This window comes from Coregonus lavaretus (assembly GCF_964263955.1).
Source record: "Coregonus lavaretus genome assembly, chromosome: 14".
In the NCBI taxonomy this organism is placed as follows: Eukaryota; Metazoa; Chordata; class Actinopteri; order Salmoniformes; family Salmonidae; genus Coregonus; species Coregonus lavaretus.
In genome coordinates this window covers 48,147,280-48,174,235 of record NC_140001.1, presented here as the reverse complement: position 1 = coordinate 48,174,235, position 26,956 = coordinate 48,147,280, and the positions used below count along the sequence as shown (strand labels likewise).

At 42.2% G+C, this 26,956-nt stretch overlaps 1 protein-coding gene across 1 annotated transcript in view; it reads right to left on the bottom strand.

Moving 5' to 3' along the window:
• Window positions 1-25,505, bottom strand: part of rgs3b (regulator of G protein signaling 3b) — a 74,269-nt gene extending 48,764 nt beyond the window's left edge. Inside the window, exons 1-6 of the mRNA XM_084177041.1 lie at window positions 25,427-25,505; window positions 14,100-14,205; window positions 10,777-11,158; window positions 9,690-9,729; window positions 5,722-5,990; window positions 5,068-5,148 (exon numbers count right to left, since the gene is read on the bottom strand). Coding sequence (XP_084033167.1) covers window positions 5,068-5,148; window positions 5,722-5,990; window positions 9,690-9,729; window positions 10,777-11,158; window positions 14,100-14,173 — 846 coding nt within the window. The 5' untranslated portion in view covers window positions 14,174-14,205; window positions 25,427-25,505. The remainder of the gene's footprint in view (window positions 1-5,067; window positions 5,149-5,721; window positions 5,991-9,689; window positions 9,730-10,776; window positions 11,159-14,099; window positions 14,206-25,426) is intronic.
• Window positions 25,506-26,956: the final 1,451 nt, after the last annotated feature.

Genomic DNA, 26,956 nt, shown 5'->3' with positions numbered 1-26,956 from the left:
GCCTGCAACATTCTCCAGCATGACCGGTTTGGCGGTGGGTCAGTCATGGTGTGGGGTGGCATTTCTTTGGGGGGCCGCACAGCCCTCCATGTGCTCGCCAGAGGCAGCCTGACTGCCATTAGGTACCGAGATGAGATCCTCAGACACCTTGTGAGACCATATGCTGGTGCGGTTGGCCCTGGGTTCCTCCTAATGCAAGACAATGCTAGACCTCATGTGGCTGGAGTGTGTCAGCAGTTCCTGCAAGAGGAAGGCATTGATGCTATGGACTGGCCCGCCCGTTCCCCAGACCTGAATCCAATTGAGCACATCTGGGACATCATGTCTCGCTCCATCCACCAACGCCACGTTGCACCACAGACTGTCCAGGAGTTGGCGGATGCTTTAGTCCAGGTCTGGGAGTAGATCCCCCAGGAGACCATCCGCCACCTCATAAGGAGCATGCCCAGGTGTTGTAGGGAGGTCATACAGGCGCATGGAGGCCACACACACTACTGAGCCTCCTTTTGACTTGTTTTAAGGACATTACATCAAAGTTGGATCAGCCTGTAGTGTGGCTTTCCACATTAATTTTGAGGGTGACTCCAAATCCAGACCTCCATGGGTTGATAAATTTGATTTCCATTGATAATTTTTGGGTGATTTTGTTGTCAGCACATTCAACTATGTAAAGAAAAAAGTATTTAATAAGATTATTTCATTCATTCAGATCTAGGATGTGTTATTTTAGTGTTCTTTATTTTTTTGAGCAGTGTATAATTAACTTTGACCAAACCGGCTTTATCTCAGGTAGGCAATCTTTCTATAATATGCTCCGGCTATTTAATGTTCTTTATTCTGCCCTCTCAACTCAACAGCCAGAGGTCGTCATCGCTCTTGATGCTGAGAAAGCTTTTGACCTGGTTGAGTGGGATTATCTATTTACAGTACAAGAAAGATTGGCCCGTCGTTCCTTTCCTGGATTAATATTTTGTAGTCGTCCCCAGTGGCTTCTTTTCGCACCAACAATGTTACCTCCAGCTACTTCCCTCCCCTTTCCCATTTGATATGGCTATTGAGCCTCTTGCTATCGCCCTGCGGGCGGAGGAGAGACAATCTTATTTTATTCTTCTCTAACCCTGTGAAGTCTATACCCTCTCTTGGACATGCTACAAGGTTTTGGGACATTCTCTGGTTATAAGTTGAACCTAACAAAAAGTGTGATCCTCCCAATTAATCAGTTAGCAGAAGGTATTGGGTATGCCAATTTCCCGTTTAAAGTGGAGCATCAGGTCTTTACTTATTTGGGGATAAAGGTCAGATGCGCATTTAAGGCTCTGTATGAACATAACTTCAAAACCCTCCTGGAGCGCACTAACCAGGATTTCATAAGGTGGTCGTCTCTTCCCATTTCATTAGCAGGTCGCATTAATTCTGTCAAGATGACTGTACTACCTAGGTTTTTGTACTTATTCCAAATTATTCCCACTTTTCTGCCAAAGTCGATGTTCAAACAACTGGACAGCTGCATTTCCAACTTCATTTGGATCTAGAGAGACCTAAGCCCGCAGGCTGGCCTTCCCAATGTTTTACACTACTACTGGTCAGCAAATATATCTAAATGTGTTTATTGGGTTTCTACATTTGAAAACAAGGATGGTCCAACTTGGAGTTACAGTCAAGCCTTCCAACTTCTGCTGTCTGGCTCCTGTGCTCCCCACTGCCCATGAACCTTGGCACTCATGTTTTGAATCCCATTGTCAAGAACTCCCTTAAAATCTGGTCCCAATTTCCGAAATCACTTTAGCCTTAAACAAGCAAGCAGCTTCTCTCCATTAACATCTAATCATCTCTTCCCAGCATCGCAGATTGACACAAGCATTCCAGTTCTGGCATAGGAAATGGTCTGGTGTTTTTTGGTGACCTATTTGTTGATAACACATTTGTCTCATTCGATACTCCATAATATTGACCATAATATTCCCAATAACCCGTATCTGAAGGGCACAATCTCCAGATTATACTACATAATAAAGAATATTAATCCGCCTTCCTTGGCAAATACAAAATCTGCATGGGAGCAAGACATGGGTGGCAAGCTACCTGATGTCATATGGCAACATAGTATTGATCGTATCCACACCTCATCATTTTGCATAAGGCATGGGCTCATTCAGTTCAAAGTTTTGCACCGTTTCCATTACTCAAATGACAAATTGGCAAAAATATATCCAAATGTTGACCACCAGAGTCCAGCGACTGTGGGACACATGTTTTGGTCATGACAATCTTTGAGTGGCTTCTGGGACCCCATTTATGAGGCATTCTCACAGATGTGTAATACAACTATTAACCCCAACCCGTTCACTGCCATTTTTGTGTACAGAATGTTACTACGCTGCTAGCTCGCCGCCTTGTCCTCTTTCACTGGAAGTCTGCAAAGCAGACTTCCTTTAAGTTCGACTTAACCTGGTCCCCATTCATACAATACGTGGAGAGCCTGTCTTTTACTTAATGTAACTTGCATATTTTGCTAAGCAGTCATATCTGTTCTAGTGGCCATATATTGTGCTGATAAGACTCAACTATAATTATGATACCGATATATATTTTTATTTAACTTTTTCCATTGTTTTTGTTTCTATTACTGTTTATGTTTTTGTCCTATTTAATTTACTTTTCTGTGATATCCTTGTATGATGCCTTGGGGTGGAGGGACGGATGGATGGGAGGGATGTAGGGATGGGTGGGTGGGGGAATGAGGGGTTGGGGTTGTACTGTTTTTCTGTTCTCATATCTGAAAATCTATGAATAAAGTCCCCCCCCCAAAAAAAAAAAAGTTTAACAAACACACTCTATATACAAAAAAGTATGTGGACACCCCTTCAAATTAGTGGATTTGGCTGTTTCAGCCACCCGTTGCTGACAGGTGTGTAAAATCGAGCACACAGCCATGCCATCTCTATAGACAAACATTGGCAGTAGAATGGCCTTACTGAAGAGCTCAGTGAGTGAAGTGGAAACGTCTAGGAGCAACAACAGCTCAGCCGCGAAGTGGTAGGCCAAACAAGCTCAAAGAACGGGCTCGCCGAGTGCTGAAGCGCGTTGCGTGCAAAAATGTCCTCGGTTGTAACACTCACTACCGAGTTCCAAACTGCCTCTGGAAGCAACCTCTGCACAATAGCTGTTCGTCGGTAGTTTCATGAAATGGTTTTCCATGGCCGAGCAGCCGCACACAAGCCTAAGATCACCATGCGCAATGCCAAGCATCGGCTGGAGATGTGTAAAGCTCGCCGCCATTGGACTCTGGAGCAGTGGAAACGCGTTCTCTGGAGTGAAGAATCACACTTCACCATCCGGCAGTCCGACGGTCAAATCTGGCTTTTGCAGATGCCAGGAGAACGCTACCTGCCCCAATGCATAGTGCCAACTGTAAAGTGCCACTGTGCCACTAGAGATCCTGGTTCGAATCCAGGCTCTGTCGTAGCTGGCCGCGACCGGGAGACCCATGGGGCGGCGCACAATTGGTCCAGCGTCGTCTAGGGTAGGGGAGGGAATGGCCGGCAGGGGATGTAGCTCAGTTGGTAGAGCATGGCGTTTGCAACGCCAGGGTTGTGGGTTTGATTCCCACAGGGGGTATGAAAAATAAAAATAATAATAATAATCAAATAATGTATGTAAGTCGCTCTGGATAAGAGCGTCTGCTAAATGACTAAACATTTTAAAATCTAGAAAGACTCTGTATAGAGTGTTCTCCAATCTTATAAAACACTTTAGAAAAAGGTTCAGCGTCGTCAGGGTGCTGTAGTACTGACAACAGGGTTGCCAATAATTTTGACCCCTATATTTTTTAGATTTTTATTTTACCACACAAAATCTGTCTCTAAGCAATTGTATTAGTATAAAATAATATCATTTTTTCTTTGTTTTCAGTATTTGTATTATTTCTTTTATACAGTCTTTTTTGCTCATCTTTATCAAGGGTGTCAATAATTATGGACCTGAATGTAGTAATGTATAGTATAGTATAAAAGAAAATAAAGCGAACAAAAAATAACAACCATGAAATATGTACATTTGTGCACTGTTGAAGAGAAGCAAAGCTAAGCTGAGACAATATGCCAAACTTAAAATACTCTTCCAGGACTGCCTGGAAAACAGTGGAAAGTGTTACTCAGTAGGCTATCCTGGCTAATAAAAAGTTATTATGAACTAAATCAATAAGGACCATAAAATGTACTATTAGACACATCAAATCCAGCCATCTCCTCTCTACTTCATGAAAAGTCAGCACACATTTGTATTACTTTATCATAAACCGGTAGTCTGTATCTGAGAAGTAACTATATCAAGTTCTGTGTATCCTACATCACCATTAAGAGACCCATAGCATTCCATCCAAAATGGGACCATATTCCCTTTATAGTGCACTACTTTTGACCAGTGACTTGGTCAAAAGTAGTGCACTACATAGGGAATAGGATGGCATTTGGGACACACCCATAGCGTTCCATTTCTCATGCATTGTTCAGTGATATGGATCTGGCTTTTACCAGGTAATGTTTCATCCATCCTAATAATACTGTATGGTTGTGCATCTCTCTATGGGGTGTCACTGGAGCAAACTAGAAACCTGACAGAACATTTCAATTTGTGCTGAAAAACGACTCTGGTGCAAAAAGCACAGAGGTGACCTTTAAGGCAGGAAATATGACTATTCGACAAATTCCAAGTATTTGTAGGAAATGTCAATGTTAATTGTTGTGCATACCTTAAGTGGTCATTATTATAACATTAAGTTACTGTGTTTTACAATGGTTATTCAGTAATTGTGTTATAATTTAATAGTAACGGAGTTGAACTTTTTATGTTGTTGTAATTGCATAAGAAGAACAGGGACTGTTCCTTATTCCACTGGTGTAAAAACAAGAACCACTCAACTTCATCACTGTGCAATTACAAAGCTACTGCTACACTATTTTGTAATACTCTAACAACTATGTCATTACAGTGAAATTACACAGGTAGAATGGCAACAATGTGAAGTGTCAGCGTAAATAACAAAACAAAAGAGAAAGGACGTTGTACCTTGATAGACATGTACTGGCTCTCATGCAGGATAATCTCCTCTGAGAGAAGAAGTGTTCGCTCGCTACACAGTTCCAGGGGCTACAAGAGAGAACACACCAGTAAACACCACTGTGCTAATAATGCATGATTTTATATCATATATACTGAATATGTCATTTAGTACACTCTTTTATCCAAAGCGACATACATTTTTTTGTATGGTTTGCCCCAGCGGGAATCAACCCACTATCCTTGGTGTTGCAAGCGCCATGCTCTACCAACTTAGCCATACAGGATATGATTTTGTCTATCTTTCTCTCTCTCTGAAATCAAACCTCTTAGGTCGAGTTTAAATCGGATGCCAAATAAAGTTACAGCATCACAATCATGAATCTCACTAATGCTGAGTCATGTTCACTAGGCACGAAAAGGAAGAAAACAGTCAAATGGGGAGGTACTGTTAATCATTTGAAATGTTTTGCTACAACGTCACCTCAAACACTACCCTGCTGTCAGTTTGATAGTCTTCTACTTGCTTCTCATCCAAACACCCCAATCATGCATCTGATCAGGTCAGCCAAGGGACAAATATGACTGACAGCAACAACACCAACAGACGCAAGAAAAACACGATGATGTAATAACACAAATTAATTAAACAAAAGAGCCAACCTGAACAAAGACAGGGAAGATGAGGGTTTTGGGAGCCAGCGTGACGTAGGTGCCGTAATTGGAGTAGGGCAGATGAGACTGGACAATGGTGCAGTTCTGGTAATTGCCATAGCTGGGTTGGTAGCCAGATGGGGGCAGCATGGTAGCCATCTTGGCGTTGCTGGAGCGTCGAGAAGATAAGCCCCTGGCCTGTAGCCCGCCTGCAGTGTCCTGTAGAAAGCCATTGCCCTGCTGAAGCCCACCGCTTGGGTGAGTTTGATAGATCCCCCCTGTTTTGGTGAAACATGAATGCAACAATATCCTCTCTGGAAAATATACATAGAAAGTTAACATACTGTACACTCCCCTACGTATTTATTTAGACAGTGAAGCTAAAAAGTTTAATTTGGCTCTAAACTCCAGCATTTTGGATTTGAGATCAAATGTTTAATATGAGGCGACAATATAGAATGTCACCTTTTATTTGAGGGTATTTACATACATATCTGTTTCACCATTGAGAAATGAAAGCCCTTTATGTATCTAGTCCCCCCATTTGAAGGTGTGAAGTATTTTGACAAATTCATATACAGCTGCGGAAAAAATTAAGAGACCACTGCAAAATTATCAGTTTCTCTGGTTTTACTATTTATAGGTATGTGTTTGGGTAAAAATAACATTTTTGTTTTATTCTATAAACTACAGACAACATTTCTCCCAAATTCCAAATAAAAATATTGTCAATTAGAGCATTTATTTGTAGAAAATGACAACTGGTCAAAATAACAAAAAAGATGCAGTGTTGTCAGACCTCGAATAATGCAAAGAAAATAAGTTCATGTTCATTTTTAAACAACACAATAGTAATGTTTTAACTTAGGAAGGGTTCAGAAATCAATATTTGGTGGAATAACCCTGATTTTCAATCACAGCTTTCATGCGTCTTGGCATGCTCTCCACCAGTCTTTCACATTGATGTTGGGTGACTTTATGCCACTCCTGGTGCAAAAATTCAAGCAGCTCGGCTTTGTTTGATGGCTTGTGACCATCCATCTTCCTCTTGATCACATTCCAGAAGTTTTCAAATGGGGTTCAGGTCTGGCGATTGGGCTGGCCATGACAGGGTCTTGATCTGGTGGTCCTCCATCCACAACTTCATTGACCTGGCTGTGTGGCATGGTGCATTGTCCTGCTGGAAAAACCAATCCTCAGAGTTGGGGAACAATGTCTGAGCAAAAGGAAGCAAGTTTTCTTCCAGGACAACCTTGTACGTGGCTTGATTCATGCGTCCTTCACAAAGACAAATCTGCCCGATTCCAGCCTTGCTGAAGCACCCCCAGATCATCACCGATCCTCCACCAAATGTCACAGTGGGTGCGAGACACTGTGGCTTGTAGGCCTCTCCAGGTCTCCGTCTAACCATTAGACGACCAGGTGTTGGGCAAAGCTGAAAATTGGACTCATCAGAGAAGATGACCTTACTCCAGTCCTCTACGGTCCAATCCTTATGGTCTTTTGCAAACCTCAGCCTGGCTCTTCTTTGATTATCTTTGATGAAGGGCTTTTTTCTAGCTTTGCACGACTTCAGCCCTGCCCCTAGGAGCCTGTTTCGAACCGTCCTCGCCGTGCACTTCAACCCAGCTGCCGTTTGCCATTCTTTTTGTAGATCACTTGATGTCATCCTACGGTTGTTGAGTGACATTCAAATGAGTTGGCGGTCATCCCGGTCAGTAGAGTCGTTTTCGCCTTCTGCCAGTCTGTAGCTTTGTTGTCCCCAATGTCTGCTGCTTGACCTTGTTCTTATGAACCGCCGTCTTTGAAATTTTAAGGATGGAAGCAACCTGACGCTCACTGTATCCCTCTGCCAGTAAAGCCAGAATTGAACCTTTCTTTTCCTCACTCAAAACTTTCCTTTTCAACTCTTTTGGCATGGTCAATAGTTATTTTTTGATTAATATTACTTTTGAGGTACTATTAGCACTGTTTTTGCCATCCAGCTGGTCCTATAGCAAGAGGATAGTGATGACCACAGCAGTGGTTTTTATACTTTTCGCCATTAAATAAGATTTGGTTCAGGTGATCACCTAATCAGTACCTAATTCAGTATAATGAGGTGTGTCTGTGTTGGAATTCAACAGACACTGGAATGGAATGACTGTCATACATGTAGAGATGCTGATTTAAGAGAAATTTGCAGTGGTCTCTTAATTTTTTCCAGCGCTATATATGTTTTGTTTTTTTGTCATTTAGCAGATGCTCTTATACAGAGCGACTTACAGGAGCAATTAGGGTTAAGTGCCTTGCTTAAGGGCACATCGACAGATTTTTCACCTAGTCGGCTCGGGGATTAGAACCAGCAACCTTTCGGTTACTGGCACAACGCTCTTACCCACTAAGCTACCTGCCGCCCATATATGTGTATTAAAGGGCGACTGCACCTCCTGATTTGGCCTCTTTTTAGATTTGGTTTATTAAGAAATGCTAGCAGCCATGACTGAATTCAAACATTAGTTGTTTCGGGGTGTGGTTTAATGTGGGTGTCTCTTGTGTTTGTTTGCAGGTGGGAAGAGTTAGCCAAATCATTTTGCCAATTAGCTTCAGTCAGCTGGTGTGCAACTGTGGCAAAGTTGGTTTGACTTTGGATAGCCTATCTCTGGGGATAGTTAAGGTCCGACAAATTACACAATGTAAATGAGACAATATTTTCATGTTTCACATATTTTAGTTGTCTCATTAAATGCTTTCAATATTTGTACATTTTATTTCAACAATTTACAGTATGGTTGGTTTAAGGTTTTTAAGTCATTGAAATTTGGAGCTATTGACATTAAAAAATATTGTCCCATGTACATTTAATGATGGTCCCTAACCAGCCCCATAGGGATATCGAATGCCAAACCAAATTGACCATGGGCATTACGATGGGGTCGTGTGCATCTGCGCTCTGAATTGATGATTACTTGGGTGATGCCGGCTGTGTAAGGCAGGATTGAAATGAACCCAACCCAAGGAAAACCGTTATGGTACCCTTTTTCCTATTATCTCGCAAATCCCAGTTTTGGACGAGACTGACTTTATGACCAGAATTATTCTATTTACTGTACACTTTGTAGTAAATTTTGACATCAGAATAAATGTTTCTGTCTCATATCGAAGCCACATAGGTCATTTTCAAAACGAGAAGTTGCTTTTTAGGGGCAGTCGGTCTTTAGAGTAGTCAAAGGTTTAGTAATTGGTCTCATATTCCTAGCACGCAATGACTACATCAAGCTTGTGGCTCTACAAACTTGTTGGATACATTTGTTCGTAACATTTTAAGCAATTTTCTGACCGATGCATGCTGCATTTGGATAGTTTTTTGGGGGTCCCGCGGTCCAATTCACTCGTATCTTAAACATTTGAACTGGGGGCCCATGCGTATCCGTAATCATGGGAGCATCCACATTAATGTAGACGTGTTCAGAAACATATTCTATTCTTACAAAATTCTTATAAAAGTGACTCCAACGCATTATTTACCATTAATATTGGGCACAACATAATCTCAAACACAACCAAAACAAACTGCAAATGCATCCAATAAATTTGTAGAGTCACAAGCTTGATGTAGTCATTGATGTGATCCAAATACTACACTTTTGACTACTTTAATCCTCATGTGAATTTGTCCAAATGCTTATGACACCTTCAAAATGGGGGGACTAGATACCTACAGACAAGTGCTTTCATTTCTAAATGGTAAAACAGTTTATACAGTTTAAATACCCTAAAATAAAAAGATGACATTCTATACGGTCGCCTCACATTTGATCTCAAACCAAAATGCTGGAGTATAGAGCCAAATTAAAAATTGCAGCTTCACTACCCAAACAAATAGTTATTATAAGGCTCATACATGCTTTTAACAAGTTACAAAGCATTATACCTGCAAGCTTACGTTTTTACCAAAATATACTGACTGGTTAGTTAATCTTATGAAAGTTGCTTACCAAGTGTACCATTCCTGTCTTGATAAATGGGCTGCAAGATCTGAAAGGTAAAAAAGCATTAAAATGGACAAGGGGGGAAAGGTCTACAGTTTACAGTATGGTCGGTGATGCATGCAGACCCCAAATGTTTGAGTGACATGTATAATTGAGTAAACGTAAGCTGAATGATCAAGAGAGGCACAGTCAGCCCTAAACCTAAGCCTGCATTCAAAATGGCACCCTATTCCCTAATTAGTGCACTACTTTTGACCAGGCAACATCTCAAGACATTAGTCAGGAAGTTAAAGCTTGGTCGCAAATGGGTCTTCTAAATGGACAATGACCCCAAGCATACTTCCAAAGTTGTGGCAAAATGGCTTAAGGACAACAAAGTCAAGGTATTGGAGTGGCCATCACAAAGCCCTGACCTCAATCCTATAGGGCAGAACTGCAAAAGCGTGTGCGAGCAAGGAGGCCTACAAACCTTCCTCAGTTACACCAGCTCTGTCAGGAGGAATGAGCCAAAATTCACCCAATTTATTGTGGGAAGCTTGTGGAAGGCTACCTGAAACGTTTGACCCAAGTAAAACAATTTCTAGGCAATGCAAATTGAGCGTATGTAAACTTCTGACCCACTGGGAATGTGATGAAAGAAATAAAAGCTGAAATAAATCCTTTTATTCTAACATTTCACATTCTTAAAATAAAGTGGTGATCCTAACTGACCTAAGGCAGGGGATTTTTACTTGGATTAAATGTCAGGAATTATGAAAAACTGAGTTTTTAAATGTATTTGGCTAAGGTGTATGTAAACTTCCAACTTCAACTGTATATAGGGAATAGGGTGCCATTTGGGAATGCAGCCTTTGAGTCACAGGATTAGACAAGGCACTATGTTTCCCCTAAATATGCATGTACTCTGTAAGTGGCTTGGATAAGTGACTGTCTCCAACTATCCATCACTTTAGGCAAGCAACAGTATATCAACTGTAAACCCCTGACGAGAGCCCTCTCTCTCTTTCGTGTTATCTTAGAGGAAAGCTCTTAACATTAAAACACAAAAAAAAGATTTGCTGAGCCCCATGGATAATGTAGTCTATGCAATCACCTGGCTTCCTGGGTCCACAGGGGAGAGGATAATGTAGTTGTCACCATTGGATGAGGTCACCCGGGTGCCTTTGAGGGTCCGAGTCCTGACCTTAGCAGTCCCGTAGTCTGGCTCCTGCCCCTTGTCTTCTCGCTTGTCCCTCCACAAAGATCCGAGGCCGCCCTTGCCCACTGACCCCAGCCCTTGCTTACGTCCACTCCGTCTGCCATGGGCGGGGTGGGTCAGCAAAGGGGGGGTCTTGTCTCGTTTCTTCTCCACTGGGGACACCACAGTGTCGTAGGCAGATGCCTTATAAGACGGCCTGTGGATCAGGCCCTCAAAATACGGCTTCATGACAGGTACGGTCCTCCATACCACTACAGTGATCTCATTGTGGCAGTTTCTGTGAAGGGAGAGGACAGTTGATTCAGACACATTTGATAGGAGAGAACTTGTTGCACTGTATGTACTGTAGGGCTGACCCTGACAAAAAACTATCTTGGTCGACCGAGAGTCGTCCTGTTCTTTCGACCAATTGATTGGTCTAAATGTTTAAACTCATTTTTCCATATACAGACACACCCTATGTGTTTGAATAAAATCAACCACATATGCACTGAGCTTGTCTGATGCTTTAAGCACACTGTTTGATAAAATAATAAAGACACACAAATGACTCAAGGAAGAGCCCGATGGTCACACTGTGCTAAAAAAAAAATTACAGCGAGTGCCTGTGTGACTGGCACACCTTGTCTCGCTCTCCTCCCTACTGCAGCCAAAAGGCACCACAGCACAGCACATCATTTCTTACTTGTTTCTGACTGAAAAGTTGTTACCGAAAAACATTCCCTATTCCCTCAGCCCTTGCTCTCTTTACGTGAAACATGTAAGCATCGCATGCATGTGACCAACAGGGCCGGACCTATTGCCTATCATAATCACATCAATAAATTGGTTATAACAAACTCCGAACTCAGTAACACGTGACAGCAAAATGAATGCTGAGGATGTGAAAAATAAACTCGAAATGGGCTAATGTTTACTGGTTGCTCAAGAGGGAAGGGGAAGACATTTGACTTAGTTGTGGAAACTACTGGAGATCAAGAAAAAGGAGGGTATAGGAGCAAGCGTTGCGTGAGTATTATGTGTGCCAAACAGTTACTGTTACACTTAAAAAAAAAAAAAAAATCTGACCATTTGGAACAGTGTAAACAACACTAAATAAATAAGTCTACCAGAGAGTCTGTTCTAACAAAACATTTTTTATAAATAAAGCCAGCAGACTAAAAACTGTTACGCATTCGTAAATTGCGGTTTATTTATTGTTTAGGCTAATTATTCAAAGCTCCCTTTGTTATTTAATTTTAAAACTAAAATGCTTGATTTGATTTCAAAGCATGAATGTTTCGTATGCTGTGTCATGGGCTTAAACTAATTAATGATTGATTGATTTATGCGGTAGCCTATATTTAAATATAGGCCTAAGTAAGTTATGGTATTAAGACTAAACAGGACGCGCTCTTAGGCCTTCAGCTCGATGGTGGTTATTCAAGGCTACTATACAAAGCCTACTAATGATAACGAAATTAATTATGATTATAATGATGATCATAATAATAATTGTAATCATAACAAGAAAAAGGAGGGTATAGGAATGAGACAAACAGGTGCTGTTAGATTACAATATAATTTTTCTGCCTGTTTGGTACAGTGTAAACAACACTACATAAATTATAAGTAATACCAGTTTGTTCTAAATATAGATATTTTTAAAGCCTTTATTACAACATAGAAAATATTAAAAACAGCAGAATCTGTGAAATTGCTTTATCCAACATTTTGCCATTGCATGAGGCTTGGTGCTCACGGAATCAGTAGGTTATTAAACAAACACTCAAACAGGCAAGAGAAGCTAGATGTCTTATTTCTGTAGATATACAGTGTATTCAGACCCTTTGTTATGAGACTCAAAATGTAGCTCAGGTGCAGCCTGTTTCCATTGATCATCCTTGAGATGTTTCTACAAATTCAATTGATTGGACATGATTTGGAAAGGCACACACCTGTCTATATAAGGTCTCACAGTTGACACTGCATGTCAGGGCAAAAACCTAGTCATGGAGGTAGAAGGAGTTGTCTGTAGAGCTCTGAGACAGGATTGTGTCGAGGCACAGATCTGGGGAAGGGTACCAAAACATTTATGCAGCATTGAAGGTCCCCAAGAACACAGTGGCCTCCATCATTCTTAAATGGAAGAAGTTTGGAACCACCAAGATTCTTCCTAGAGCTGGGCCTGGCCAAACTGAGCAATCGGGGGAGAAGGGCCTTGGTCAAGGAGGTGACCAAGAACCCGATGGTCACTCTGAAAAAGCTCCAGAGTTCCTCTGTGGAGATGGGAGAACCTTCCAGAAAGACAACCATCTCTGCAGCACTCCACCAGTCAGGCCTTTATGGTAGAGTGGCCAGACGGAAGCCACTCCTCAGTAAAGAAAAGACAAGACAGCCCGCTTGGAGTTTGTCAAAAGGCACCTAAAGACTCTTAGACCATGAGAAACAAGATTCTCTGGTCTGATGAAACTAAGATTGAACTCTTTGGCCTGAATGCCAAGCGTCACATCTGGAAGAAACTTGGCACCATCCCTACGGTGAAGCATGGTGGTGGCAGCATCATGCTGTGGGGATGTTTTTCAGCGGCAGGGACTGGGAGACTAGTCAGGATCGAGGGAAAGATGAGCAAAGTATAGAGAGATCCTTGTTGAAAACCTGCTCCAGAGCACTCAGGAACTCAGACTGGGGCGAAGGTTCACCTTCCAACAGGACAACGACCCTAAGCACACAGCCAAGACAACACAGGAGTGGCTTCGGGACAAGTCTTTGAATCCAACCTGACAGAGCTTGAGAGGATCTGCAGAGAAGAATGGGAGAAACTCCAAAATACAGGTGTGCCAAGCTTGTAGAGTCATACCCAAGAAGACTTGAGACTGTAATCACTGCCAAAGGTGCTTCAACAAAGTACTGAGTAAAGGGTCTGAATACTTCAAACCTGTTTTTGCTTTTGTATGACTGTATATAGATGATTTATAAAGCCAGGCACATTTAACAGTTAGGCTATTGATTATAGACCTAATTAAGTCAGGGTTTCCTCTCTCAATTTTAGACAATTAGGCTAAGGAAGGGCTGTTTCCTCATCTCTGCTGCTGCTGCCTCCCCTGCATTGTTCTCAATCCCAATATGCTGGTTAACTTTGCTATTATGCACATAGCAACAAAGGGAAAGGCGCAAATTATACGGCACACTGAATATTATGTTTCAGGGAGATCGGACAGTGTAGGACTGTAGGCTACCTGAAGGCATGAGCAAGGTCCACACACTTCCATTGCTCCACTGGTAGGCCATTGAGCTGCAGCACAGTGTCCATCTGCTGTAAGCCAGCCTGGTGCGCTGGACCCCCTGAGACACACACACGCACACACACACACAATAACACAATGACTCATAACGAAAACAGGAAGTATAAATGAAAATGCAACCAATATATCAATATACTGTAATTCTACACAGTATGCTAGTAACAGAAGACACACTCTTCCAGTAACTCCATGAACAACCACTAATGTATAATCTCGCCAACCTAAAACCAAATCTTGCGTGAGCATTGGCCTGCGGAGAGCTGGCGGATCCATGGCGGGGTAGCAGACAAGTCCACACCCTTTCCTCTGAGACACTCTCGGGCCAAGTCTCTGGGCCAATGAACACTTCCCCTTACGAAATTCAAAAGATGGCACGTGTAGGTGCACCCCCTCAAAATCTTGATTCATCCAAATAATCAGTGATGTAAAAACCAGAGCACTAGAATGTTCTGCATAACCTTCCTATCCCATACCCTCCTGACCAAGGCTTTTTCATTGTCACGAGAGACTAATGTATAGACAATACCATTCAATCAAATGATTGTTTGGGCATAAAACAGGTGGATGAATTGGCAAAAGTTAACTCTCAGACTCCTCATTGAACAGATATTCTCATATTATTACACCTTACCTCTCGTGGACAGACTTACGTAACCTAAATGGTATCGTTACATCTGTCACCAGACTGTGGGATGTGACGAATAACGAGGAACTATTGCTCCTGTGTGCTGGTTTTGTGTCACTGGTTATTTGGACAAATCACAATTCACCTGCACCTAGCATGTTTTGAGTTTTGGAAGAGGAGATGACATTTGGCTCATAGACTTGTGGGAAGAGGGGGGTGGAGCTACTGAAGAGGTTCTGGCACTTCCGCTAGTTTTGTATCTCATACCTCTCCGCCCAGAACCGAATTGTTAAATTAGTGAAATGTAAGGTTCTAGGTGGCCGAGATTATATTACCACTTACCTGACAATAATAATAAATAACAATAATAATAATTTGGTGGGTGCCTTTATTTGTCCTATTTCACACATGTACAAGTGGAAATGTGTTTTTTTGCATATCCCAACTGAGACACCCTCGGAGTGTGGGGTCACGGCCAGGGTCTGCCATTTGAGCAATTCCAAGATAACAGAGGGGTATTCCAGAAAGATTCTTTAACAAATTCAGGATTTCCTGAACATAACCGCCTTGTCTTAACCAGATGAGGGACTCAAGGATTTATTGGTTCCAGAACGGCTGCTTCTCGTTTAAGTTATTAGGTGAAGCGCAGATTGGTTGATCTGACAACTGGCGTGTGCATGCAACATTCAAAAAGGTCCTCATGTCGATGACAGAAAATACAATAGATATGGAGTCAAAAGACAGAGCCAAATATTTCACAAGTCTAGAACAAGAAACAATTGTAACGTCATACAATGAATATGTTCACATATTTACCTAAAGAGTAATACAGTCCCCGCCGCAAAAGCCAGAGGGGGAGCCTGGCAGAAAATTGCTGACAGAGTAAATGCACAGGTGAAGTAGCACGATTCCAATATCTAATAAGCCTATCTTACACACATGGGCAATTAGTAATAATGCTTTCACTTTATAGAGCACTTTTATTACAACGCTGGTGATATTAAGTGTCAAGGCTATGGCCTAATATGGAAGTTGTCGTAGCATATGTCACAATTGCAATGGTAGGATCATTCCATAGCCTATGTAGGATGAATAATAATTAATTAAATTCCTAGAGTGCTTTTCATGACAACACGGGCAACAATGTGTTTGGTCTATGTTTAGTTGTAACCCCATGGTAGTCACAGATCATCTGACAAAAGAAGTAAAGGAGAACACTGAATTGAATGACTGTTTCTGAAAATGATTTGGTTTGGAGAAAGTTTAGGCTACAGTATTCAATAGCTACCTGTTGACGCTGTGAAAATATTTTCTATTCACATACAGTGAGGGAAAAAAGTATTTGATCCCCTGCTGATTTTGTATGTTTGCCCACTGACAAAGAAATGATCAGTCTATAATTTTAATGGTAGGTTTATTTGAACAGTGAGAGACAGAATAACAACAAAACAATCCAGAAAAATGCATGTCAAAAATATTATAAATTGATTTGCATTTTAATGAGAGAAATAAGTATTTGACCCCCTCTCAAATCAGAAAGATTTCTGGCTCCCAGGTGTCTTTTATACAGGTAATGAGCTGAGATTAGGAGCACACTCTTAAAGGGAGTGCTCCTAATCTCAGCTTGTTACCTGTATAAATGACACCTGTCCACAGAAGCAATCAATCAATCAGATTCCAAACTCTCCACCATGGCCAAGACCAAAGAGCTCTCCAAGGATATCAGGGACAAGATTGTAGACCTACACAAGGCTGGAATGGTCTACAAGACCATCGCCAAGCAGCTTGGTGAGAAGGTGACAACAGTTGGTGCAATTATTCGCAAATGGAAGAAACACAAAATAACTGTCAATCTCCCTCGGCCTGGGGCTCCATGCAAGATCTCAGCTTGTGGAGTTGCAATGATCATGAGAATGGTGAGGAATCAGCCCAGAACTACACGGGAGGATCTTGTCAATGATCTCAAGGCAGCTGGGACCATAGTCACCAAGAAAACAATTGGTAACACACTACGCCGTGAAGGACTGAAATCCTACAGCGCCCGCAAGGTCCCCCTGCTCAAGAAAGCACATATACAGGGCCGTCTGAAGTTTGCCAATGAACATCTGAATGATTAAGAGGAGAGATGGGTGAAAGTGTTGTGGTCAGATGAGACCAAAATCGAGCTCTTTGGCATCAACTCAACTCGCCGTGTTTGGAGGAGGAGGAATGCTGCCTATGACCCCAAGAACACCATCCCCACCGTCAACCATGGAGGTGGAAACAATATGCTTTGGGGGTGTTTTTCTGCTAAGGGCACAGGACAACTTCACCGCATTGAAGGGATGATGGATGGGGCCATGTACCGTCAAATCTTGGGTGAGAACCTCCTTCCCTCAGCCAGGGCATTGAAAATGGGTCGTGGATGGGTATTCCAGCATGACAATGACCCAAAACACACGGCCAAGGCAACAAAGGAGTGGCTCAAGAAGAAGCACATTAAGGTCCTGGAGTGGCCTAGCCAATCTCCAGACCTTAATCCCATAGAAAATCTGTGGAGGGAGCTGAAGGTTCGAGTTGCCAAACGTCAGCCTCGAAACCTTAATGACTTGGAGAAGATCTGCAAAGAGGACTGGAACAAAATCCCTCCTGAGATGTGTGCAAACCTGGTGACCAACTACAAGAAACGTCTGACCTCTGTGATTGCCAACAAGGGTTTTGCCACCAAGTACTAAGTCATGTTTTGCAGAGGGGTCAAATACTTATTTCCCTCATTAAAATGCAAATCAATTTATAACATTTTTGACATGCGTTTTTCTTTCTTTTTTTGTTATTCTGTCTCTCACTGTTCAAATAAACCTACCATTAAAATTATAGACTGATCATGTCTTTGTCAGTGGGCAAACGTACAAAATCAGTAGGGGATCAAATACTTTTTTTCCTTCACTGTAGTCTCCATTTGGTCTAGAGGGTCTTTGAATGGGGAATGTGTGTCCCATCTATAGCTTCAATGACGTTAGCAGTGGGGATTTTATCATGTCAATCTTGGAGGGGCAAAACCACCCCAAAAATGTTTTGATGCATGCCAGCAAAGCCACTACACAACACTAAACAATACATTAATTGCACTATAACGGTGACAAACAGTGCCAACAAACTGTTAGGGCCTACATAAAGCTGTCCCAACAGCAGTCCCAACATCTTACCACTGCTACACCTGGCTATCAGCGGAGCCTTGTCTGGCAGCGAAACAGTTTATTCATTTACTGCATAAAAAAAAAAAAAAACATGGCTGACTTGCTTAAACAAATGTGGTTTCTACTGACAATTGAGATGTACAAACTATGGCATAAGTGGACGACGTGCGGAAAAGAGGCAATCTGTAATTTCGATTAAGACATTAATGAGCGAGCTAGGACGAACGTAGTCAATATAACTATTTGTTCAGCTCTTTTGAAATGTACAGTGACATAATTCAGAACATGGGCTGTTCTTACAGTATTCTCCCTGTACACCAAGTCAGAATAAATAAAGGGGGCATATAAGCAGACAATGAAAGCTCTTACAATATTCGATGATTACATTTCTCTAAAACAGGCTATAGGTTACATGTGCACCACTAAGTCAGAACAGTAGGCAAAAATAAGAGGGGAAAACGTACCAAATTATTAGGGTGAGGCACATCGGCTACTAACAGTTTACTACACAACATACACTTAGTTTTACTTTCTTAGCTACAGTATACATATCTCCCTGGCATATTACATAATTTATGCAGCAGCATACAATTGGACTCACCTTGTTGTGCTGTGCTTACTTGAACAGGAAGGTGGCGCGGCGGTCCTTCGTGGGAAACTTTTGTCATTAAAGTCTGGCATTCTCTGGATTTATGGTGCTTTCAAGATAACTCGGAACTCGGAAAAAAACAAGGCGAGTCATGATGACGTCAGTGATCTTCATGTTGGAGCTCTAGAAAGAGGCCTGAGTTCCCGACTTGCAATTCCAACTTGGATGACCGTTCAAAACGTATTTTCCCAGTCAGAGCTCGTTTTTTTCAGAGTTCCCAGTTGTCTTGAACTCACTGATGTCAGATTTACCAGTTCCGAGTTTCCAGTTGTTTTGAGCGCGGCAGAGGTCATGCTGGATTGGCAGCATGGCCAATGTTGAATGTTTATTATTTTAAGCTTGGAAAAGAGACCTTTAAACCCAGACTTGGACCACACACCCTCTCCACTGAATAGCAGGCTAGTGATTGCTTTGCAATGATTCCAGTTAGCCACTGATTCCTTCCAAACAAATCATTGTTGAATTTGCGATTTCCAACTTTTTGTGTAATGTTTATGTCCAATGGCCGATGAGCACCGATATGTTTTATCTATAATTTCTCTTCATTATTTATCTTCATATGACAAGGATTAAAAAGCATTTGCTAGTAGATTGTCGACTTGGTTCATGATGATGACTGCTAGCTTGCTAAGATTTTGAAAGAATGATGTTGACAATCAATGATGTTGACAATCAAAGCTACTGTAGATACGTGATTTTATGTCATTTTATCTGTGGCCAATGACCTTGAGCCTTTGTGGATGGGCACTTCTAATGTAAGTCTATGGCAGCACCCAAGGGGCTTGAATTTTCGATCTCTACTCTTAGATTTGGCGGTGAAGTAGTGTCCCCATGAGTGACAGAACACTGAGCCAATCACGGCGCAACTAGAGAACATTACCAACACCTACGCTCCGTATTTTCCACTGGCTGCCCCACCACCACAGAAAGCACTGAGGTAGGCTGAAACAACTGCATTTTGGAGCTGCCTTACTCAAGACAGCAAAAAAAGAGACCATGTTTGTATGCGGCATTATTAACGCAATACATTTTTTTAATTATTTTTTGTTACATTGTTTATAGCCTTAATATGCTTGTACTGGACATTGTTGATTAAATACAAACGCTATAGGCTAATAGGTGTGTTGGAAAAATTACAAGCTCGCAACCCGCATCTGATTATTCATTATGAATAGGATTTATTTTATTTCATTCATTTAAATTCTTCATTGTAACCACAATGTCACAAATAATTGAACACACACACGAGCAGATTAACTTGGTCAAAATTTGTATTCATTAAAGACGATCTTATTTATTTTGAACCAAGGCCACGAACGAATGAGTCTGAGTGCCTGGCTGAGTGGAGGAGCTGAACTCTTCAGAAACCAACGGCAAAATTACTATTGAAGGCTTGGCCTATTTAGAAAGATATTTTGCAGCATAAAGCTATATTATTGTAACGTTTTGTCACTCAAGTTGTGGATTTCTCTATTGACAGCCAGAGACAATAGCCACAACATTTCTCGAATTTGACAATTTACTTATGAAGCTTGCATTTGAAGTTCTTAAAATTAATTGAACATGCAGTGGGGAGAAGAAGTATTTGATACACTGCCGATTTTGCAGGTTTTCCTACTTCCAAAGCATGTAGAGGTCTGTCATTTTTTCATAGGTACACTTCAACTGTGAGAGACAAAAATCCAGAAAATCACATTGTATGATTTTTAAGTAATTAATTTGCATTCTATTGCATGACATAAGTATTTGATCACCTACCAACCAGTAAGAATTCCGGCTCTCACAGACCTGTTAGTTTTTCTTTAAGAAGCCCTCCTGTTCGCCACTCATTACCTGTATTAACTGCACCTGTTTGAACTCGTTACCTGTATAAAAGACACCTGTCCACACACTCAATCAAACAGACTCCAACCTCTCCACAATGGCCAAGACCAGAGAGCTGTGTAAGGACATCAGGGATACAATTGTAGACCTGCACAAGGCTGGGATGGGCTACAGGACAATAGGCAAGCAGCTTGGTGAGAAGGCAACAACTGTTGGCGCAATTATTAGAAAATGGAAGAAGTTCAAGATGACGGTCAATCAACCTCGGTCTGGGGCTCCATGCAAGATCTCACCTCGTGGGGCATCAATGATCATGAGGAAGGTGAGGGTTCAGCCCAGAACTACACGGCAGGACCTGGTCAATGACCTGAAGAGAGCTGGGACCACAGTCTCAAAGAAAACCATTAGTAACACACTACGCCGTCATTGATTAAAATCCTGCAGCGCACGCAAGGTCCCCTTGCTCAAGCCAGCGCATGTCCAGGCCCGTCTGAAGTTTGCCAATGACCATCTGGATGATCCAGAGGAGGAATGGGAGAAGGTCATGTGGTCTGATGAAACAAAAATAGAGCTTTTTGGTCTAAACTCCACTCGCCGTGTTTGGAGGAAGAAGGACGAGTACAACCCCAAGAACACCATCCCAACCGTGAAGCATGGAGGTGGAAACATCATTCTTTGGGGATGCTTTTCTGCAAAAGGGACAGGACGACTGCACCGTATTGAGGGGAGGATGGATGGGGCCATGTATCGCAAGATCTTGGCCTTCCCTCAGTAAGAGCATTGAAGATGGGTCGTGGCTAGTTCTTCCAGCATGACAACGACCCGAAACACACAGCCAGGGCAACTAAGGAGTGGCTCCGTAAGAAGCATCTCAAGGTCCTGGAGTGGCCTAGCCAGTCTCCAGACCTGAACCCAATAGAAAATCTTTGGAGGGAGCTGAAAGTCCGTATTGCCCAGCGACAGCCCCGAAACCTGAAGGATCTGGAGAAGGTCTGTATGAAGGAGTGGGCCAAAATCCCTGCTGCAGTGTGTGCAAACCTGGTCAAGACCTACAGGAAACGTATGATCTCTGTAATTGCAAACAAAGGTTTCTGTACCAAATATTAAGTTCTGCTTTTCTGATGTATCAAATGCTTATGTCATGCAATAAAATGCAAATTAATTACTTGAAAATCATACAATGTGATTTTCTGAATGTTTGTTTTAGATTCCGTCTCACACAGTTGAAGTGTACCTATGATAAAAATTACAGACCTCTACATGCTTTGTAAGTAGGAAAACCTGCAAAATCGGCAGTGTATCAAATACTTGTTCTCCCCACTGTATATACATACATACATACACACACAAAAAAGTATGTGGACACCCCTTCAAATTAGTGGATTTGGCTATTTCTGCCACACCCGTTGCTGACAGGTGTATAAAATCGAGCACACAGCCATGCAATCTCCACAGACAAACATTGGCTGTAGAATGGCCTTACTGAAAAGCTCCGTGACTTTCAACGTGGCACCGTCATAGGATGCCATCTTTCCATCAAGTCAGTTCGGCAAATTTCTGCCCTGCTAGAGCTGCCCCGGTCAACTGTAAGTGCTGTTATTGTGAAATTGAAGCGTCTAGGAGCAACAATGAATCAGCCGCGAAGTGGTAGACCATATAAGCTCACAGAACGGGACCGCCGATTTCTGAAATAGGTAGTGCGTAAAAATCATCTATCCTCGGTTTGTACACTCACTACCGAGTTCCAAACTGCCACTAGAAGCAACGTCAGCACAAGAACTGTTCGTCGGGAGCTTCATTAAATGGGTTTGCATGGCTGAGCAGCCGCACACAAGCCTAAGATCATCATGCGCAATGCAATGCATCGGCTGGAGTGGTGTAAAGCTCTCCGCCATTGGACTCTTGAGCAGTGGAAACGCGTTCTCTGGAGTGATGAATCACGCTTCACCATCTGGCAGTCAGACGGACGTATCTGGGTTTGGCGGATGCCAGGAGGACGCTACCTGCCCGAATGCATTGTGCCAACTGTAAAGTTTGTTGGAGGAGGAATAATGGTCTGGGGCTGTTTGCCATGGTTCAGGCTAGGCCCCTTAGTTCCAGTGAAGGGAAATCTTAACACTACAGCCTACAATTACATTCTACACGATTCAGTGCTTCCAGCTTTGTGGCAACAGTTTGGGGAAGGCCCTTTCCTGTTTCAGCATGACAATGCCCCTGTGCACAAAGCGAAGTCCATACAGAAATGGTTTGTCGATCGGTGTGGAAGAAATTGACTGGCTTGCACAGAGCCCTGACCTCAACCCCATCGAACACCTTTGGGATGAATTGGAATGCCGACTGCAAGCCAGGTCTAATCGCCCAACATCAGTGCCCGACCTCACAAATGCTTTTGTGGCGGAATGGAAACAAGTCCCAACATCTAGTGGCAATGTTCCAACATCTAGTGGAAAGCCTTCTCAGAAGAGTGGAGGCTGTTATAGCAGCAAAGGGGGGGACCAACTCCATATTAATGCCCATGATTTTGGAATGAGATGTTCAACAAGCAGGTGTCCAAATACTGTCGGTCATGTAGTGTACATTACTTTGATGTAGGCCAGGGATCATCAACTAGATTCAGCCGCGGGCCGATTTCAAACCTTGCATACGTTCACGTGTCTCTATTATACGTGGGAATACTTAGGAACAGATTTCTTGAATAAAAATCACTCAGAGCTGAGTTCCTGGTGTTTTTCAAGTATCTTATGTCCAAATTCTTATTTTATTTACTCAGGAAACTTGAGGTGCCAAATAAAATCACCCGCGGGCCGCCAGTTGGTGAACCCTGATTTAGGCTATGTTTGCTAGGCTTAGGTGCCTGGCTGAGTGGAGAGACTCTTGGACAGAAACAAATGAAGTTCTGTAGTGTTTCACACCCTCCATTAAATCCTGCAAAAGACTAATTAGTATGGTATGTGTGATTTTTTTAAAATCTGTATTTAGTAGCCGAGGCTATATGGCTGCGCCATCAATTCGTTCATTTAGCAGATATCACTTTCGTATTTTCAGTGAACACATTTACACAGAGTGTACAAAACATTAGGAACACCTGTACTTTCCATGACATAGACTGACCAGGTGAATCCAGGTGAAAGCTATGATCCCTTATTGATGTCACTTGTTAAATCCACTTCAAATCAGTGTATATGAAGGGGAGGAGACAGGTTCAAAAGAAGGATTTTTAAGCCTTGAAACAATTGAGACATTGATTGTGTATGTGTGCCATTCAGAGGGTGAATGGGAAATTAAATATTTAAGTGCCTTTGAACGGGGTATGGTAGTAGTTGCCAGGCTCACCGGTTTGAGTGTGTCAAGAACTGCAACGCTGCTGGGTTTTTCACACTCAACAGTTTCCCTTGTGTATCAAGAATGGTCCACCACCCAAAGGACATCCAGACAACTTGACAAAACTGTGGGAAGCATTGGAGTCAACATGGGCCAGCATCCCTGTGGAACGCTTTTGACACCTTGTAGAGTCCATGCCCCAACGAATTGAGGCTGTTCTGAGGACAAAAGGCGGTGCAACTCAATATTAGGAAGGTGTTCCTAATGTTTTGTATTTTACAGTAAGAATATAATAACAGAACATTTTTGTTTCTCTTACAATAAAAATAATTGTGTAACAAGTTATAGTAAGTAAGTAATAGGCTACAGTCCAGTTACAGCTTCTTCTGACAAAGTAGTAACAAAAAACAGGTATTTTTCCGGGTGTGAGCTGTTGTTCATGAGGAAGAGCAAATCTTTTATTTATCATTATTGTTTACCCCCTTTTTCTCCCCAATTTCGATCTTCTCATCGCTGCAACTCCCCAACGGGCTCGGGAGGTGAAGGTCGAGTCATGCGTCCTCTGAAACACGACCCGCCAAACCGCGCTTCTTAACACCTGCCCAATTAACCCGGAAGCCAGCCGCACCAATGTGTCGGAGGAAACACTGTTCAACTGACGACCGAGGTCAGCCTGCAGGCGCCCGGCCCGCCACAAGGAGTCACTAGTGTGTGATGAGCCAAGTAAAGCCCCCCCCCCTCTAACCCGGACAACAACCAATAGTGCGCCGCCCTATGGGACTCCCGATCACGGCCGGTTGAGATACAGCCTGGGATCGAACCCAGGTCTGCAGTGCCTTAGACCGCTGCGCCACTCGGGAGGGCCAGAGGAAGAGCAATTCTTACACGATTGTTCAAAATTCAAAAATCACCCTCTTCTTCTTTATCCTCATTATTCACTTCATTCAAATTCAATTGTGAAGCCATGTGCACAATTATCAGTTTCTATCCGGTTTCCATCATTCATCAATTGACGTCATTCATTCAGTGAGGAGAGAGACACATTAGCGCCTGTGTACCAACACTTTACACTGAACCCAAAAGCATGATCAGAATACTAACTCCCCCTTGCGGTGACGCAATATACCGTACTATACCATAATGTACCTCAATGCACCGCAGCTAAACTTCAAAACTTTTTAATTGAGGAACCACTGTAGCAATTAAGGATTCTCGCCTTTAAACTAACCATACTATGCACAAGGACGACTTAACAATTTCAACTGAATATGTTGTAAAGAAAGATTTATTTGAAGAGCAGTGCAGATGCAAAGTTTGGTAACAAAATGATGGCAAAAACAGCACAAACTGTCATTCTGCTACCAAACTTTGCATCTACACTGTTCTTCAAGTAAATGTGTTTTTATGAAATATTCAGCAGAAACTGTTAAGTCATCCTTGTGCATAGAGTTGTATGGTTTTTAAAACTTTGCAATCATTGGTTTTTGTTTGACATACATTTTAAAGTAAAAAAAAAATTCAGATTCAGCATCATTCTGTTACTCTGGAATTTCCCCGTTATCTACACGACCCTGGAGCAATTAGGATCAAGTGCCTTGCTCAAGACATCCTTACCATAGTGCTGGCAAGAGAGCACAATGAGATCTGGGACCAGGCTACAACTTACCTGGATCGACAGCCTGAACACGCACAGGTGAGTCCGAGCAGATTGTGAAGCCGAAGCCATCTTTGCCCCGAAGGATAGTCACCTGCCAGAGCAAAAAAGAGATCGTATTACTTTGAATGACCTTTGAACTTGCTGCCTTCCAAGCCATGTAAGAAAGTGAAGCTAGATCAGGGTGCAAATTCATAAAGTGTGTCAGAGTAGAACTGCTGGTGTCGGATGAGGCTCCCCCTCCATGTAATTGTATTCATCATAATCTAAAAGGAAAATCGGACACTTTGTGAATACGGGCCCTGAATAGTAGAATTAATCAATCACTGTCAAAGTGTACAAACATTGAGAAATAATGCCTTTTTACACTGCATTGTTCTTAGCCCGGGCTGAAATCTCTCTTAACCCAGGGCTAAGAAGGCTGTTAACCCTGGGATACGTGCAGTGTGAACAGTACAGTATGAGAATCAGTTTCTCATGAAAATCCCAAGGCCAGAAGTAAACTTTACAAACATGACATCTTCCATTGGCATACAGCCACTAGTAGCAACAGCAGCAGTGCAGGTTCCTTTGTAACCAGGTCAGGAAAGAAGAAAAAGTTTGGCTCCATGGGAGCTTTCCCAGGACAAAAGCTTTAATGCCACGGCCTCAAGCAGTCAGCGATATTAAAAACACTAAAGAGCGGAGAAGCCGGAGAAACAGCCGTGGAGCACGCCGTTGCTGGGAGATCTGACTAAGGAGACCTTTGCTGGCAAACATGGGAACTGTTGCGAACATCCTTAAGGGTTGTTCCATGTCATTTCAGATTGTTGTGAAATCATTTCTGCAGTTAAAAACAGATAAGATTAGCATTCCTGCAACATTATTTTGTTTAAATATAATTTGATCTCTGAGAAATTAAGCTAATTGATTGCACCCAAATTGGCTATTTTAATTTATAGGATTCATATAATATTCAATAGTACCTAACATCCAATTTGGACTAAACTTTGAGGGATTCAAAGAAAGTCAAAAGCCACCCACGGACCCCCCACGCCAATCCCACCCAAACAATGAATCTACAGTATCAGTTCTCTATGTCTGACAAGTAGTACGGAGATGTGGTTTATGTCCCATACTACATCCTGAAATGACCAGGTTATGACCACTAGATGGTGCTGTTGCTGCTATTAGGTGATTTTCTTTTTTTAAATGTTAAAGGGATATTTCCCCCAAATTACAAAATGACATATTGGTGTAAACAGTTTATGGACAAAGTATGACAGCAACCCATGATTTGGTTTTGTTTACCTGGCCACTGTTTCAAATGCTAACTTTTTAGCATTTGTGGCACATATCCAATGCAAGTCAATGGTCCCTATATTAGCATTTTTATAAGTAACATCATTGAGTTACACATTCAATTTGTAGATACTTTAGGATGATTTGGACATGAAGCGTGAAAATGCTAATATAGGTACCACTGACTTGCATTGGATTTGTGCCAGAAATGCTAAAAAGTTAGCATTTGAAACAGTGGACAACAAAACCAAAGCATGGATT